The sequence below is a fragment of the Capsicum annuum genome, chromosome 7 (assembly GCF_002878395.1).
Source record: "Capsicum annuum cultivar UCD-10X-F1 chromosome 7, UCD10Xv1.1, whole genome shotgun sequence".
Lineage (NCBI taxonomy): Eukaryota > Viridiplantae > Streptophyta > Magnoliopsida > Solanales > Solanaceae > Capsicum > Capsicum annuum.
In genome coordinates, this window is record NC_061117.1 from 91,366,313 (window position 1) to 91,383,434 (window position 17,122).

The window sequence follows — 17,122 nt, forward strand, 5'->3', positions numbered from 1 at the left end:
ATTAAGGAAATTGCTTTGGGGTTCCAAACTGATAGAACATTGAGTTTCCGCCACATAATCCCTCTTCACACCATTTCTAATTTTAGATGGACTCACAATTTCTGAAGATAGTTTCTTGGTGCTCTGTTGTACTATTTCCTGATTCAAGTCACACTCGATGGGAAATTCTTTAATTCCTTGTTTGCTAACTTTTATCTAATTAAGATGTGATCAATACGCACTTCACTCACAGTCTCAACATTGTGTCTTAGTGCGCGTCCGGCAGAGTCAAGCAACAACTTTTTGCTGAGTCCACATACTTCCTTCTGGTTTACAAAATGATCAGGGACCTCAGATTTTAGTAAACTTAATTCTTTGACTTCAACCTGCAGGGATCAGGTGTGAGATTTGGTCAAAAACTAATAAACGTAATGACATTCATTTAAGCATCTGCTTACAATTCCGCCTCTTGCATTTATAAAAGTTCGGATTTCTTGGTCATGACCACCAAAATCACTTGCTCCAGCCGTGGCGTACTTTTGTCATTGAAGATGCCTTGTGGGCAAATGCTTGTCTATTGTATTTGTACTCCGTGTTCTGAGCATAATAGGCATTACGACCACATTAAAATCAAACAAGGTAGGTTCTAGTACAAATTACCACAGTGCAAGCATATTATTAACTCACCGCATCATGCATTAACCCGTCTTCAGGATTTGGTTCACCTAGTAACAAACCTAAACTCGTTAAGACAGTTGAAATGTTCAAAGATGGCTGCCATGCTCCCTGCTTTATTGAAATGAACACCACTATGAGCAATATATAAAGACATAAATTGTTGTTAAATTTACGAGTTGTTATAGAATGGTGTATATCAAAGATTGCACATGTGCACAGAAAAGATAGATATCAAGGATTCAAAAACAGTATATGAAACAGGGAAAATAAGGTGTTTAAGTTAAGCTATTATTCTGTAATCAGTAAGTAGTGTTTTGGCATGTGAAGACTCTTAAACATTAGTTCCCTATATGTGAATCCAATAAGATAATTCAAGAAAAATGAAAACCATTTTTTAATTGGTAATATAGAAGAAGATTGCTTTAAACCCTTCCTAGAGAGATGATCTGACCCTTCCGTGCATAACCAGCAAGCAGAAACTATCAGCAATTGTGACCATTGTCTTGTGATAAAAAGGAATTGGGTTGACTGTAGCACAGAGGGTAGATTGATTGGGAAAAAACATAAAAATAGCAAGAGCGCCTGCATTCTTTATTTCTTACAGTAACCACACTCTTTATACCTTATTCAGGAAAATAAGAAAATTATTTTGGAAGAACAAGACAGTAGTTTAAAATCCACTCGGTCAATAAGAAGAATGATTTGAAGAAACAAAACCTCCATATATTAAACATATACAAATAAGCTACGGAGATGAGTGAAAGTCACTAAGCAGTCAGACTGCTTGTGAAAGCAAGAAAGTGCACAAAAATGGTATCAAATGCTAGCTGCCATCGTCCACCAAACTATTCCATTCCATGTCAGACAATCTTAACCAAGGGTTAATATTGATTAGAGCCTAAAGGACAATTAACTGATCATATGTTATGCACGACTGATCACTTCAACAAGTTCATAACTTAAGCTAGGAGTATTATTTTTCTGGCAACACTTCGAAACTAGTATCACAAAATATTTATACAGCCTCTGGAAGAAGGCAACTTCCAAATTCCCTTCACTTCTTACTGCATCAAGGATTTCAGACAACGGTATGCTATCGCTCTATGAATATACGACAGTTGTAGTGCTTTGAGTTTCTACATCTAGAAGGCAAAGTATAATATAAACAAAGACAAGGGCGTTGGAAAAAATACTAGAATATTGATATTGGAACTGAAATTAATATTAATAAGTAAATAGTCACAAAAACTGTGTCATGGCAAGTCACTGCCTTGAAAGCAATTTCGGCCAGACTCCGGTGTAAATACTTCTAGCCGGTCGGGGGAAGACTTCTGCTTTCTTTCTTTTTGTGGTATTTCTTCTTCTTGGTGCATTTTGTGTTCACCAAAGACATGGTTTATATAGGATGCAAAAAGCTATAGCATGAAGAAATTTAATGGTATTAAAATACCATTAATTCAAAGTACCATTAAATCAAATGTTACAGATACTTGTTTTTCATTTGGAACGGATATGTAGGTTCATCTTATTTGAAACATATTTTTTTATTCATTGCATTACACAAAATGCTTTAAGAAAGCATTAACTCCACAATTCCCACTAATGCAAAGATAAAGAATATGAATAAATTCTGGGCAAAAGGAAGGAACATGTACTTAAGTGTCAATATCTGTCGATTTGAATTGACACGTAGTGATATAGGGCAACAACAAATATCGATAAAGTGAAGTCTTGAACTAAATGGACATAAGTTGAGACCCCCACAACACATACCATATCCTTGATTTTGAGCAACCTCCACGATACAACAAAATGCTTTTATGGTCATGCACACAAGCTGGGTCTCATGAGTGCTCTAGAAAGACGACTCAAGTCTTTCATAAAAGGCGACCAACCCTTTACACTCACTTAGATGCTCCATCAAGTCTATCTCATAGACCACCTTAAGGCTATAGATCATTAAGAGCAAAATTACGCTTAACTTTACAATACACTACCTCGCGCCATAGGAATAGGATATGTAGTGTTTATTGAAGGCCTATATGGCTTCGTTTGACCACAAACCTCAATCCATGGGCTTTAACCCCATCCCCCTCGACGATTCAAGGACCATTTTTCTTGTCAAACCCTTGATCATAGGATCCGCCAAATTTCTTTAGGGCCTTACATATTCCAGGAAATAACACATGTTTCAACAATTGTTTAATTACACCATGTCTGATGCGAATATCTCTTTTTTCCATTGTATGCACTATTTTTAGCAATATCAATTGCCACCTGTGAGTCATAATGTAAAGAGACTGGTGACACTTGTCTTCCACATAAAGGCAGCTCTGTCAAAAGGTTTCTCAGTCACTCAGCTTCTTGCCCTGCCAACTTGAGGTCAATGAATTCAGATTCCATGGTAAAACGTGCTATACAAGTCTACATAAAATAACACCTACATCCAAAGTAAACACATCACCACTGGTAGAGCTAACTTCATCATTGTCAGTCACCTAGTTTACATAACAAAAACCTTCTAAAATAGTAGGAAATTTATTAAAATGCAAACACCAATCTATAGTACCTGTCAGATACCTTAACAAGCAATGAAGAGCATTCCAGTGTTCACTATTAGGATTATGAGTATATCTACTCAATCTACTAACAGCATAAGCTATATCAGGCCGAGTATAGTTCATAAGAAACATTACATTCCCAATTATTTAGCATATTCAGCTTGAGAAACACTGAAATCTTCATTCTTTTTCAAATGTATGCTAAGATCATAAGGAGTTCTCACTGAAACTACATCAAAACAGTCAAACCTTTTCAACATCTTTTCAATATAATGAGACTGACACAAAACAATTTCTAAAATCACGTCAGTTTCTCCAAGATCTTTCATTTCAAATTTAGAAAATAAAAATTTCTTAGTCTCATTTACAACATTCACATTAGGGTCAAAGATTAATATGTCATCCACATATAAACATATAATCACACAATTTGATCCTATCATTTTAGAATAAACACAAGTATTAGATGAATTAACAACAAAGTCATTTCCATTAATGTGAAACTAAATTTTTCATACCACTGCTTAGGTTTGCCTGCTTAAGTCCATATAAGAATTTTCTTAATTTGCATACTTTATCCTCTTGTCCTAGGATAACAAAACCCTCAGGTTGAGTCATATAAATCTCTTCCTCGAAATCGCCATTTAAAAATGCAGCTTTGACATCCATTTGGCATACCACTAAACTATAAATAGCGGCTAAAGCAATAAGAGTTGGCTAGATCAATAAGAGTTCTAAGGGTCACTATTTTAGTCACAAGAGAATAAGTATCAAAATAATCAATACCTTTCTTTTGGCTAAAACCTCTAATCACAAATCTAGCCTTATATTTATCAATTATGTCGTTGGGCCTCAATTTCTTCGTAAATATCCATTTGCTACTTATGGGTTTACAAACTTTAGGTAAATCATACAAGTCCCAAGTGTGATTAGAGAATATTGATTCTAATTCACTTTTAATAGCCTCCTTCCAAAACATCGCATCTATTGAACTGATTGTTTCATCATAAGTCTTATGGTCTTCTTCTATTATGTAGATAGATACTAATTTATTATTTAAAGTATCGACATCAAAACCCTCAGTTAAGAAGATGGTGATAAAATCAGGACCAAAACTAGTCTCAGTTCTACATCTTTTACTCTTTCTAAGTTCATTTTCATGCTCATTAGTAATAACATCAGATGCAGGCATGAAATGAGAGTTAACAGACCTAAGTATTATTTCACACATCAATAGGCACATTATTTTTAAAGAAAAACATGCTAAAAAATTCTACATGTACAAATTCACAAATAGAATAATCATTTAATGACATAAATCTATATGCAGCAGTATTTTGAGAATAACCAATAAAGACAGTGTCAAAAGTCTTAGAGCCTACATTTACCCGTTTAAAATCAAGTAGACCAACCTTAGTCAAACACCCCCACACTTTCAAAAATTTCAAGATATGATACGGGAATCAAGGGCTCAGACCATTCACTAGGAGCCAAGCTCGGGAACTACAAAGCCTTCAAGGCACGTTCATGAAGATGGATGTGTTTGAGCATGTCTTAAGTCCGTCCAAGGGAGTGTATGTATTGAAGTGTGAAGAAATGCCCAAGTGTTTTAAAACACTCAAGGCAGCCATTGCACTCCAAATCCGCCCCTACATTAAGGGCAGAGGGGTCATTTCCCATCTCTTTTGCCATAGACTATAAATAGGATTTCCTTAGTCTTATTTCCTTAGTTAGCTTATTATAGAGTTTGTAATATTTTGAAACACCATTCCTCTCTCTTGGAGAGTAGACCACCGAAATTAGGGTTTCACAAGTGAGGATTTCACTTGTGTTGTTCATTGGCTAGAAACTTGAGTTCTTGAGGTGAACTGAGTCCCTCTTGGGTTCAAGTAAGAACTTGGTGTTAGTTACATGATTTTAGGGGTTTTAGAGTTTGAGACACTCTTTAGTTTCTAACATTCATATATACTTCATGTCAAGTTATCTATCAATTCTTCCTTTTAAGCTTGTTGCATCTTGTAGCTGTTTTAAGTCTTGTCTTTGTATGTGTTGTATAGTTGTTCTCTTGTGATTTGTGGACTATTTTGAGACCTTTGTGGGCTGATTCATATCATTTGATATCAGAGCTTGTGGTTGGTTTCATTCCTATGGAACCAATATTGGGCTAGTTCACTTGAAAATTAAAACAAAAAAAAATAATAGTTGTTCTTAAGTCTTGGCCGAGGCTTAGACTTAGATCTAGGTGTGTTTTTATGTGTTTTGATGTTTCTTCTGTTAGATTCTTTCTCCCTAACACTTATAGTGTTTAGATCCAAGTTTTGAGCTAATTTTCAAGTTGTTGTTGAAGGTTGTGGACGGTTCTTCTTGTTGTTCTTGATGTTCATCTTGTTGTGGTGAAAAAGTAGCTTCAAAAAGGGGTGTTTGATCTTGAAACAAGAAAAGAAGAGACTTTCTATTTTTCTTGGAAACAATTTCAAGACATCATTAAAGTAGTAAAAGAACAAGAAACATCCAAAAGGTCTAGTTACTAAAAAGGAGTAAGACCACTTTTCTAGGTAGACCAAAATAGAAAAGGGGACAAGACTTCCAAAAAGGTTGTCTTGCCAAAAGAGTACAAGTAGGTGAAAAGCTTTTGAATCTTGAAAGAAGGGTCTAAAACCTTGTATACCTACACATATCTCCGAAACTTCCTCTTCCAATTGTGAGATTGAACAACTAAATTCTTAGAATAAGTTTTCTTCAACTTCAACAACATTTCAACGACCAATAATTGGCTTCCACGTCATCCAAAGGCTCAAAATTTTGGAATTTCTAGTTTCTCTTTTTTGTTTCCATTGGTTTCAACTTTGTTGATTCTTATACTAATTGGCAACTAGTAAATACCTACTAAGTTGTAAATTAGTCTTTGAATGCATTCTTTGTGTTAGCATTGTTTTGTGCTTTTCTCGTTTATAAATCGTAGCCATTCTTGATTCAAGCACGCACAATACTTCTTTTGAGTCTTCGAACCAAAAATCCATTCCAACCAAAGAGTAGACTCACCCTCAAGTTCTCACAGGTTGCTAGCCGGTTTACAACACTTGAGAAATCAAGTATGAGAGTGTGTTGAGGTTGCTTGAACTAACTTGTGTTTTGTTTTGTAGGTTTGTCTTTAGGTACCATTGCAATGGAAGAGGCTTCAACTTCTCAAGCCCTGGACAACAATGTCACCAATGTCATTTTGGCCCGCCTTGATACTATTTCCCGAGACATGGCTAGGATGAGTACGGGTCTTGAAAAATTAGATTCGAATGTGGCATCAATAGGTGGGAGGTTAGAACGAGTGGAAAGCCAAAGGAGTTCCCAACCTTCTACTCCTCAAAACACTTCACCAACCATTACTCCCGAAACTTTGCACTAAATGTTCAATCCCCCAAGACAACCACCAATTGCCACCAATCAAACCAACCTTTATTCCCAAAGCTGTGATCATGATAGATCAAGCCACCCTCCACTTCACCAAGTCCAACAAGAAGGATAGATCCCAAATACCACCCCAAAACCTCAGCCATCCAATCCAAACTCCACGTAACCAAAGGCCTCCCTTTCCACCAAATCCAATCCACCACTAAAAGCTCCCCTTAACCCAAATAGAGCCGTCCATGTAGAGGGGTATGGTGGAGGAGAACAACATGAGGGATATAGGTCGTATGATGATGATTACATGGGAGGGGGAGATGAGAGGGAGACATGATGATCCAAGGGATGATCAAGGCCGAGAAGGGAGAATTGGTCAATGGAACCAACATGGGAACCAAAACCGTGATGTAGGCTTAAATACCATCAAGGTGGGGCTTCCAATCTTTAAGGGTGAGAGTGATCCCGAAGATTTTCTTGCATGGGAATCCGCATGTGAGAGGGTCTTCCAAGTAAATGATCTTACCAAGGAGAAAAAGAGTTGTTATACAATTGCTCACTTTGAAGGTTATGCTACTACATGGTGGGAGTATGTTAAGCGTTTTGGAAATGTCTTGATTGAGGGGCAACCCCCTTTTTGGTTTCAGTATGGTTAAGATACTTTATGAGGAAAAGGTATTTACCTGAAAGCTACCAACATGAGCTCCTTGCCAAGTTGTATAACTTGAAGCAAGGTAACAAAAGTGTAGTGGCTTACTATGATGAGTTTCAACACCTCATTTTGAAACTTTATCATCAAAGGGATCAAGTGGTCCACGACATCATACATAAGGTTGGCCTAAACAAAGAAATATACACTCACATGACTCTTCATAGGTTTGAAACTATTGAAGGGATCTTTCAAGCGTCTTTAAAGATTGAAAGAGAGAATAAAGAGAGGTCAGCATACAAGACCAAGGGTTATCAAGGGTCCTCGAGTAATACCCAAGGTAAAGAGGTAAATCAATCTTCTTCAGGGTGGAACAATCTCAAACCTCCTCAATCCCATGCCCCCCAACCCGTGACCAAGGCTGCCCAACATCAACCTCCAAGGAATGAAGGTAAACCAAATACTACTTCCACTTCCAAGGGGTTTCAAAGTTTCAAATGCCAAGGGTGGGGACACAAGGTTGGTGAGCGTCCAAACCAGAGGAATGTAATCCTAAGGGAAGGAAAATTGTATTTCTTGGGGTAAGAAGTGGGAATTGAAACGATTTAGAATGATGAAGGCTCTCAAGAAGGAGAGGGAAGAGAGGCCGAAAAGCCTAGTGATTGTGATGAGGAATATACTTGGCCTCAAGGTGGTGAACTTGAAGTACCTAATTTCGTGGTACGGAGAGTTATGATTAGTAAGGCATTGGATGATCCAAGCCAAAGAGAGAACCTCTTTCATACCAAGTGGGGAGTGTGTGTTCCTTAATTGTTGATAGTGGAAGTTGTGCCATGTTGCTAGTGCCGCAATGGTGGACTACTTGAAATTTACTACTACTCTACATGCAAGTCCGTATAAGCTCCAATGGTTGAACGAGTGTGGAGAATTGAAGGTAACCCAGCAAATAGTGATTCGGTTTAAGGTGGGAAACTATGAAGATGAAGTACTTTGTGATATCATTCTCATGCAAGCTTGTCACTTGTTATTGGGTCGACCATGGAAATATGATAGGTCTACCAAGCAGAATGGTCTAACCAACCATTATTCTTTTGAGTTCAAGGGCCAAAAGTTCACCCTCCATCCACTTCCACCATCACAAGTGTGTGAGGCTCATCAATAAATGAAGGGATTGAAGGGAAAGGGAAGAAAAAAAAGGGAACCGGAGAGTGGGGTAAGTGAGGTCGAGGGTGGGAAGGGTGAGGGAGTCGAGGGAGTTCCAACTTTGAAAGGTAAGGAAGCTATGGTAATGTTGGCTAAGAAGAGGGATCTCTTCAAAGAGTATGATGACACCACACCTATGCTTCTCCTAGCACATGTTTTTTGACACTAACCTTTCTACTTCCTCCATTCCCCCTTTTATTTCTAATGGTTTGCAGGAATTTGATGATGTCTTTCCTAATGAGTTACCGCAAGGGTTACCCCTACTTCAGGGCATTGAGCATCAAATTGACTTCGTGCTAGGATCACAATTGCCAAACAAATCGGCCTATAGAAGTAACCCTACGAACACCAAAGAGCTACAACGGCAAGTTGAGGAACTTTTCAACAAAGGATGCATCAAAAAGAGCATGAGTCCATGTGTGCTTCCAGTGTTATAAGTGCCAAAGAAAGAAGAAACATGGCAAATGTGTGTGGAATGCCGAGCCATCAACAAAATCACGATAAAGTATCGCCATCCCATTCCTAGATTAGATGACATGCTTGATGAGTTGAATGGTTCTTGTGTGTTTTCCAAGATTGACCTTAAGAGTAGCTATGACCAAATTAGAATGCAACCCGGTGATGAATGGAAGACCGCCTTCAAGACCAAATTTGGTCTCTATGAATAGTCATGCCATTCAGCCTAACTAATGCTCCTAGTACTTTCATGCGGTTAATGAATCGTGTGATGAAACCGTTCATTGGAAAGTTTGTTGTTGTGTATTTTGATGATGTTTTTGTCTATAGTAAGTTCATGGAAGAACATGTGTTGCATTTGCAAAGTGTCTTTGATGTCTTTAGAAATGAGCAATTGTATGCTAATCTTGAGAAGTGTTCCTTTGGTGTTAATGAAGTTGTTTTCTTGGGTTTTGTCGTTATTTCAAGAGGGGTCGAGATGGATGAATCCAAGATAGACGCTATTAAAAATTGGCCAACTCCACAGTCCATTGGAGAGGTCCAAAGTTTCCACGGATTGGCTAGTTTTTATAGACGGGTTTTCAAAAGTTTTAGCACCATTATAGCCTCTTTGACCGAAGTCATTCAAAAAGAACAACCATTTAAGTGGGGTAATAAACAAGCTAAGGCCTTTGAGACCTTGAAAGCTATGCTCGTCTCCGCCCCTTTATTAAAATTGCCCAACTTTGATAAAATATTTGAAGTTGAATGTGATGCTAGTAAAGTAGGTATAGGGGTTTTTTTTATGCAAGATCTTAAACCCATTGCCTACTTTAGTGAAAGGCTCAAGGGTGCGACGCTAAATTATTCCACTTATGATCTAGAGTTGTACGCCCAAAGAGTAGTGATCCGAACGGACCATGAATCTTTGAAACATCTTCCGGCCCAAGATAAGTTAAACAAGCGGTATGCTAAGTAGATTGAATTCCTAGAAACCTTTCCTTGTGTCATTCAATACAAAAAGGGGTAAGGAGAATGTAGTTGCCGATGCATTGTCTAGGAAACATGTGGCCCAAAGAGTTGGGTAATTGGCAACACTACTTGTGGCCCAAAAAGTTTGTGATCCAGACGGATTATGAATCTTTGGGACATCTTCGGGCCCAAGACAAGTTGAACAAGTGGCATTCTAAGTGGATTGAATTCCTAGAAACCTTCTCGTGTGTCATTCAATACAAAAAGGGGTAAGGAAAATATAGTTGTCGATGCATTGTCTAGGAAACATGTACTTGTTGCTACCTTGTCTTCCAAGTTGATGGGATTTGAAAGCCTCAAGTCATTATATCTCGAGGACCCTCACTTTGCTCCTATATTTAGGGAGTGTGAAGAGTTGGGTAGGGAAAGCTGGCTCACGGATAGGAATTCCCCCTCCTATTCTAAATTTGATGGCTACTTTTTAAGGAAAGACGATTATTTATGCCCTCCAGTTCATGGAGAGAATTGTTTGTGAGAGGCACATGATGGTGGTTTTAATGGGCCACTTTGGGGTTGAGAAGACCCTCAAAATTTTGGAGGAACAATTCTAGTGGCCAAAGATGCGCAAAGATGTTACTAAGGTTTGCGACCAATGTATGGATTGTAGGAGTGCCAAATCCCGCCTCCTCCCTCAAGAATTGTATACCCCGTTTCCCACCCCATTACGTCCTTGGCTTGACATATCTATGGACTTCATTTTGGGGCTGCCAAGGACAAAAAAAGGTAGGGATAGCATATTTGTGGTGGTTGACCGATTCTCCAAAATGGCACATTTCATTCCATGCTCTAAAAGTGAGGATGCTTCTAGTGTAGCTTCGTTGTTTGTTCAACATGTTGTTAAGCTACATGGCATTCCGAGGACCATTGTTAGTGATAGGGACTCAAAGTTCCTTAGTCACTTTTGGAAGTCGATGTGGGGTAGGCTTGGTATGAAGTTGTTGTTCTCCACCTCTTGCCACCCATAAACCGATGGCCAAATGAAAATAGTAAACAGAACCTAGGTTCTATGCTACGATCCATGGTTAAAGATAAATGGCTTCTTAGGAGGATCACCTACCCTTAGTTAAGTTTGCTTACAATTGTGTTATCCATTCAAGTACGGGTATGACTACCTTTAAATGTGTGTACGGCCTAAACCCCCTTACCCCTTTGGATTTAACTTCTTTGTCTAGTGATCTTATATTGAGCTTAGATAGAAACAAAAGGGTCGACGTGATGAAGAAGTTACATGAAAGAGTGCGGCTAAGGCTTTAGAAAAAGAACTAAGAAGTTGCTAAAAGAGACAACAAGGGGAGAAGAAGACTTGTGTTGGAACCGACAGATTGGGTGTGGTTACACCTTAGGAAAGATCGATTTCCAACCCAAAGGAAGGATAAGTTAATGCCGAGAGGTGATGTTCCTTTTCAAGGGCTTGAAAGGATCAATGATAATGCGTACAAGATGGACCTCCCTCCAGAATACTAAGTACATAACACGTCCAACGTGTGTGACCTTTCACGTATTGATACAATTGAAGATGATAAAGCCGTGAGTTTGAGGTCAAACTCCTTTCAAGATAGAGAGGATGATACGGGAATCAAGGGCTCGAGACCATTCCCTAGGAGCCAAGCTCGGGAACTACAAAGCCTTCAAGGCACGTTCATGAAGATGGATGTGTTTAAGCATGTCTTAAGTCCATCCAAGGAAGTGTATGTATTGAAGTATAAAGAAATGCCTTAAGTGTTTTAAAACAGCCAAGGAAGCCCCATTACACTCCAAACCCGCCCCTTTATTTAGGGTAGAGGGGTCATTTCCCATCTCTTTTGTCATAGACTATAAATAGGATTTCCTTAGTCTTATTTCCTTAGCTTATTATTGAGTTTGTAATATTTTGAAACACCATTCCTCTCTCTTGAAGAGTAGACCACCGAAATTAGGGTTTTACAAGTGAGGATTTCACATGTGTTGTTCATTGGCTAGAAACTTGAGTTCTTGAGGTGAACCGAGTCCCTTTTGGATTCAAGTAAGAACTTGGTGTTAGTTACATCATTTTAGGGCTTTTAGAGTTTGAGAAACTCTTTAATTTCTAACATTCATGATACTTTATGTCAAATTATCTATCAATTCTTCCTTTTAAGCTTATTGCATCTTGTAGCCGTTTTGAGTCTTGTCTTTGTATGTGTTGTCTAGTTGTTTTCTTGTGATTTGTGGATTATTTTGAGACCTTTGTGGGCTGATTCATATCAAGTTAGGAGTAAACCCTTTCCACGAGATCCTGTCTAACATTTTATGAGGGACTCTGTTATGAAGCATGCAGATAAGGCAGCTTCCCCCCACATATAGTCTAGTAGACCCGAGCTTAAAAGCATAGAATTCATCATTTCCTTAAGGGTTATATTTTTTTCATTCGGCTACACCATTTTGGTGGGGAGTATATGGAGTACCAAACTCATGGATAATGCCATTTTTCTCACAAAAATCTTCTAGAGTTTTAGTACTATATTTACCGCCTCTATCAGATCTAAATCTCTTGATTTTTCTGTCTAATTGATTTTCTACTTCTATTTTGAATTTTAAAAACATGCTTTCAGCCTCATCTTTAGACTTAAAGGAGGTATACCTTAGTGTACCTAGAAAAGTCATCAACAAAAGAAATGTAATACTTCTTTCCACCTTTGCTAACAATGTTCTTGAAGCACCTAAAGATGTGGCCTAGTGGTTCAATGAAGTTGAAATGAGCACCATGAGGTCTCAGGTTCAATTCCCAACAGAGACAAACACTAGGTGTTTTCTTCCCTTCTGTTCTAGCCTTAGTGGATAGAGATACCTGGTACTTGTTGCTGGTGAGAGGTGGCAGGTATCATGTGGATTTAGTTGAGGTGCGCGCAAACTGGCCCAGATACTACAACAACAACAACAACATACCCAGGGTATTCCCACCTAGTGGGGTCTGGGAAGGGTAGAGTGTACGCAGACCATACCACTACCTCAGGTGAAGTAGAGAGGCTATTTCCGATAGACCCCCGGCTTAGAACCAATAACAGTATAGCAACCATAACATAAATGCATATAAACTTGTACAGGCAAAATAAACTAACAACGCTAGCCACAAGATAAAACTAGAGCCACAAGATACTACTAAAGTTATATATCCGAAACCATAGACAACACTCCACCCACGCATAAGAAACTTCATAAACAAATAAAGAACGCCCCCTACTATTACCGACGCACTCCCATCCCCTAACCTTCTACCCTAATCTGCATCCTCCACACCTCCCTATGCAAGGGTACTACTGAAGGTACAAAATATATTCAAGGGAAAGAATAGGAAGAACCTGAAACATAAGACCTCTTTATGCAACTTCGTAGTAAGTAAACAGTCAAAACATCAGAAGTATCATCTGTTTATATCATCCCAGCATATGATTCTAGGCTATGATGTTCACTAAAAAGAGTAATACATGAAAAAAAAATATATCGTCCAAAACAATAGAAAAATAAAGAATTCATGCTTATCTATCCCTACCTGCCCACAAGACTATTATAGTCTTTAATAGTGTCTCAACTCTTGAGACACAGTTATGAGAAGATAGCAGGTAAGGTACAAGTTCTAGAAACATAAATCTCAAACGGGAAAAAGAGAAAATTATACATTAGTATGAACAGCTTCTAGAAATATCCTATTGGTATAAAATTCAAACAAAACAGGTCACGTACTATATCTAAATTAAACTAACAGCCAACAATTCTACAAAATTACACAAGCAACGGTAAAATTGAACAATTTCAATATAACCCTAAATCCCATTTTTGTTATTTACAACTCTTAATCCCATCACAATCCAAAAACTTCTACGAAATTACACAACCAACAGTTCAAGGAATTACCCAAGTCAACTATAAACAAAATAATGAACTTAGTGAAATTCGTATCAAGGAAAACAAAGAGAAAATGAGGTGATAAGAAGAAAGCAAAAAAGAAATGCTAGAACATTTTGCTGACCTTGACAAAGAGGCTGTTGTAGGGAACGATACAAACCGAATTGAACGGAGAAGAATATTAGTAGACCAAGAGAGGTTGAACCGATACAAACCAAACCGAAGTGTCTTTTACTTGAACAACCGATTGAAGATGCATCCAACTATCTTCAACCGATTCAACCGATTGAAGATATATCCAACAACCAATTGAAGATTTATACAACGAAGAGAAGATGTATCCAACTATCTAATTGTCTGATATTGAAGAATTGATGAAGAGGAAGATGAATCCAACTATGGAAGTCTGATATTGAAGAATTGATGAAGAGATGAGTCCAGCTATGAAGTTATCGTATATATTGATTTGGGGCTTTCTAGATCTAAACCCTAGCTAAGAAAGACACTGTTTATAACCCTGGTCCGGATGCCACGGTTATAAAAAAAGACAGTGTTCTTAAAATCTGCTAAGTCTAAATATACTAGTTCAAGCAATTCAGTCTTTTTACTAGTAACACATTTAAAAGGTTTTTTAGTATTCTTTGCTTCTACACAACATATTTAAAAGGTTTCGTAGCATGCTTTGCTTCTACACATAGGACATTTAGAAATATCATCAATTTAATCCATTTTCCCGACAATATATTTTTTCTTTCCTGCATCATCAAAAACATATTTCTTTTTTAAATTATCCTATATTTCCTGAGCAGATTTATAAGTAACAAATAAATCAAATAAATGATTAGTCATATGAAGGGGAACCTTGGAGTAACTGGTAAAGTTGTTACCATGTGATCAGGAGGTCACAGGTTCAAACCTTGAAAACAGCCTCTGGCAGAAATGCAAGGTAAGGCTATGTATGATACACCCTTGTAGTGGAGCCCTTCCCCGGACACCGTGCATAGAGGTAGCTTTAGTGCATCGGGCTGCCTTTTTTTTTTAAAATGATCAGTCATATGGTTCAACAAATGTCCTCTAACTATTTTGTTTTCTTTTTCAAATTTCTTTTTAGTAACATTACCACCACCAACAGTGTTAGATCCAATAGTAATATTAGAACCATCAATAGGAGGTTCATTAAACAAAATATAATCAACTTCTAATTGTTCGAAGAAAATCAGAACTTTTTGTGACCAACAATTAAGTCAGAAAAAGTTTTGTTCAACGAAATACCCATTTAACAATATTGTATATAAGGAAATTGCTTTCAAATTGTTGGAAAAAAAATACTACAATATTGATATTGGAACTGAAATTAATAATAATAAGTAAACAGTCACAAAAACTTTGTCGTGGCAAGCCACTGCCTTGAAAGCGATTACGCCCGATTTCGGTGCAAATCCTTCTAGTCGGTTGCTCCCCAAAGTTCCACAGCTACTTCCAAACACGTGCACTCATGGCTGAAAGTTTGGAGATTGCCTAAACCAATAGCCCAAAAAAATTCAAGAAGAAGATGACAGGGGGAAGACTTTTGCTTTCTTTCTTTTTGTGGTGTTTCTTCTTTTGGTGTATCTTGAGTTCACCAAAGACATGATTTATATAGGATACAAAAAGCTATAGCAAGAAGAGAGTTAATGGTATTAAAATACCATTAATTCAAAGTGCCATTAAATTTAATGTTACAGATACTTTTTTTTTATTTGAAACGGATATGTAGGTTTATCTTATTTAAAACATACTTCTTTATTCATTGCATTACACAAAATGATTTAAGGAAACATTAACTCCACAAAGGGCAATCCCCATGGCTCTAAGGGGAATGTTAATCCATACATTTTATCATAAGTGCTATTTAACTACATTTGTTCAACTCTCAATCGGAATTCTACAATGGCTTTCAAATGCCCTTGACACAGGGATCTTTTAAAATTCATATAACACTCCTAGTATTATGACCTTAAACTCTTATATAGCCCCCATTAATTTTTGGACCCAGTTCTCACCTAAGAATTGACATTTTTCATTACCAAATTTAGATGCTCATGAGGAATTCAAGCCAGATAAATCCTTATTACTTAGTAAAAAAGAACAATAGTAATCTCATACAGAAATAAATGCTCATTATTGATTAATGAGCAGTAAAATCATGGATTGGCTAACCTTTGGAGGAATATTGAGAATATCCAAGCAAATACGACCACCATTATCAATATTTGGATGATAAATGGGCATTACGAAAGTGACTATGGGGGGCTGAAAGGGGTACCTGATAAAACAAATAAAGCTCAAGAAATGTACCACACATAAAAAAAAAACTAAAGAGAGAGAGAGAGAGAAGAAAAGGGTAAAGTTAAATACCCTTTCAGGTATCTGAAATTTTGAGTTTAAAAAGACCTTTAGCATAGACAGTTCCTTTGGGGCCTTCAATTACTGGAAATGTAAAAAAGGAAAAGAAAATTCAAGATATTTCCAGATAAATCAAAAATAATGAAAAGAGAGGGGAAATTAAAAATGAGTTACGAGCATGAATGGAGGAAAGAGAGGAAGAAGAAGTAAGAGAAGGAAAGGAGGCGCTGGGAGGTGGGTCGGTAAGAAAGAGCTTAAGCTCCCTTTGCATTCGGAGGTTGAGTCGTGCCTCTTGATCCATTTCCTCTTTTCCTACTTCACTTTCATTAGGACACAAATCACACCACACCCATTTAAAAAGAGTATCCCCCGCCTAAAATTCTGTGCGATCAAAAGTTTTCCTTCTTTCTCCCCTCTTTTTTTGAAGATGGTCAATTATCCTTGAACCTTTAGTCGAAATCGCAACTACACACTCAATCTTTACTAGAGTCCCATTATCCCCTCTAAATATTTTTTTACTGTATTTTATACCCTTTCAATTGCTGTGATAAACCAAACAATTGGACATGCGTGTGTACACGCGGCGAGCCCACTTACTTTTTTAGTTCCCTCCTACAACGTTATTTTCATAGATGACACTCACATCTCTTAGCTCTCCATACACACACTCACCATCTACAACACCATACACAGAGAAATGCATACAATACATAGACTACTACACACAGCCATACGCGAGAGAGGGGAGAAACGTTGAAAGAAAAGAGAGAGAAAAGGGGAAAAATAGAGAGCAGGGGTTCATCGGGAGAGAAAACAGCTTCTTTTTTCATCTTTCACCGGTGAAATTTTGTCGGAATAACTCTGGCAAATCCATCTTATTTTTCCCATCTTTTTCCGACCAAATCCCACTAGAAAATGATAAAAAACATCAAATTAGCGATGA

At 37.6% G+C, this 17,122-nt stretch overlaps 1 protein-coding gene across 1 annotated transcript in view; it reads right to left on the minus strand.

Annotated features, from left to right (window-relative positions):
• LOC107877129 overlaps nucleotides 1–16,480 on the minus strand; it is a 125,922-nt gene extending 109,442 nt beyond the window's left edge. Inside the window, 8 exon segments of the mRNA XM_047393997.1 lie at nucleotides 7–194; nucleotides 197–365; nucleotides 438–522; nucleotides 524–576; nucleotides 667–765; nucleotides 15,994–16,105; nucleotides 16,200–16,263; nucleotides 16,354–16,480. Coding sequence (XP_047249953.1) covers nucleotides 7–194; nucleotides 197–365; nucleotides 438–522; nucleotides 524–576; nucleotides 667–765; nucleotides 15,994–16,105; nucleotides 16,200–16,263; nucleotides 16,354–16,480 — 897 coding nt within the window.
• Between the last annotated feature and the right edge of the window lie 642 nt (nucleotides 16,481–17,122).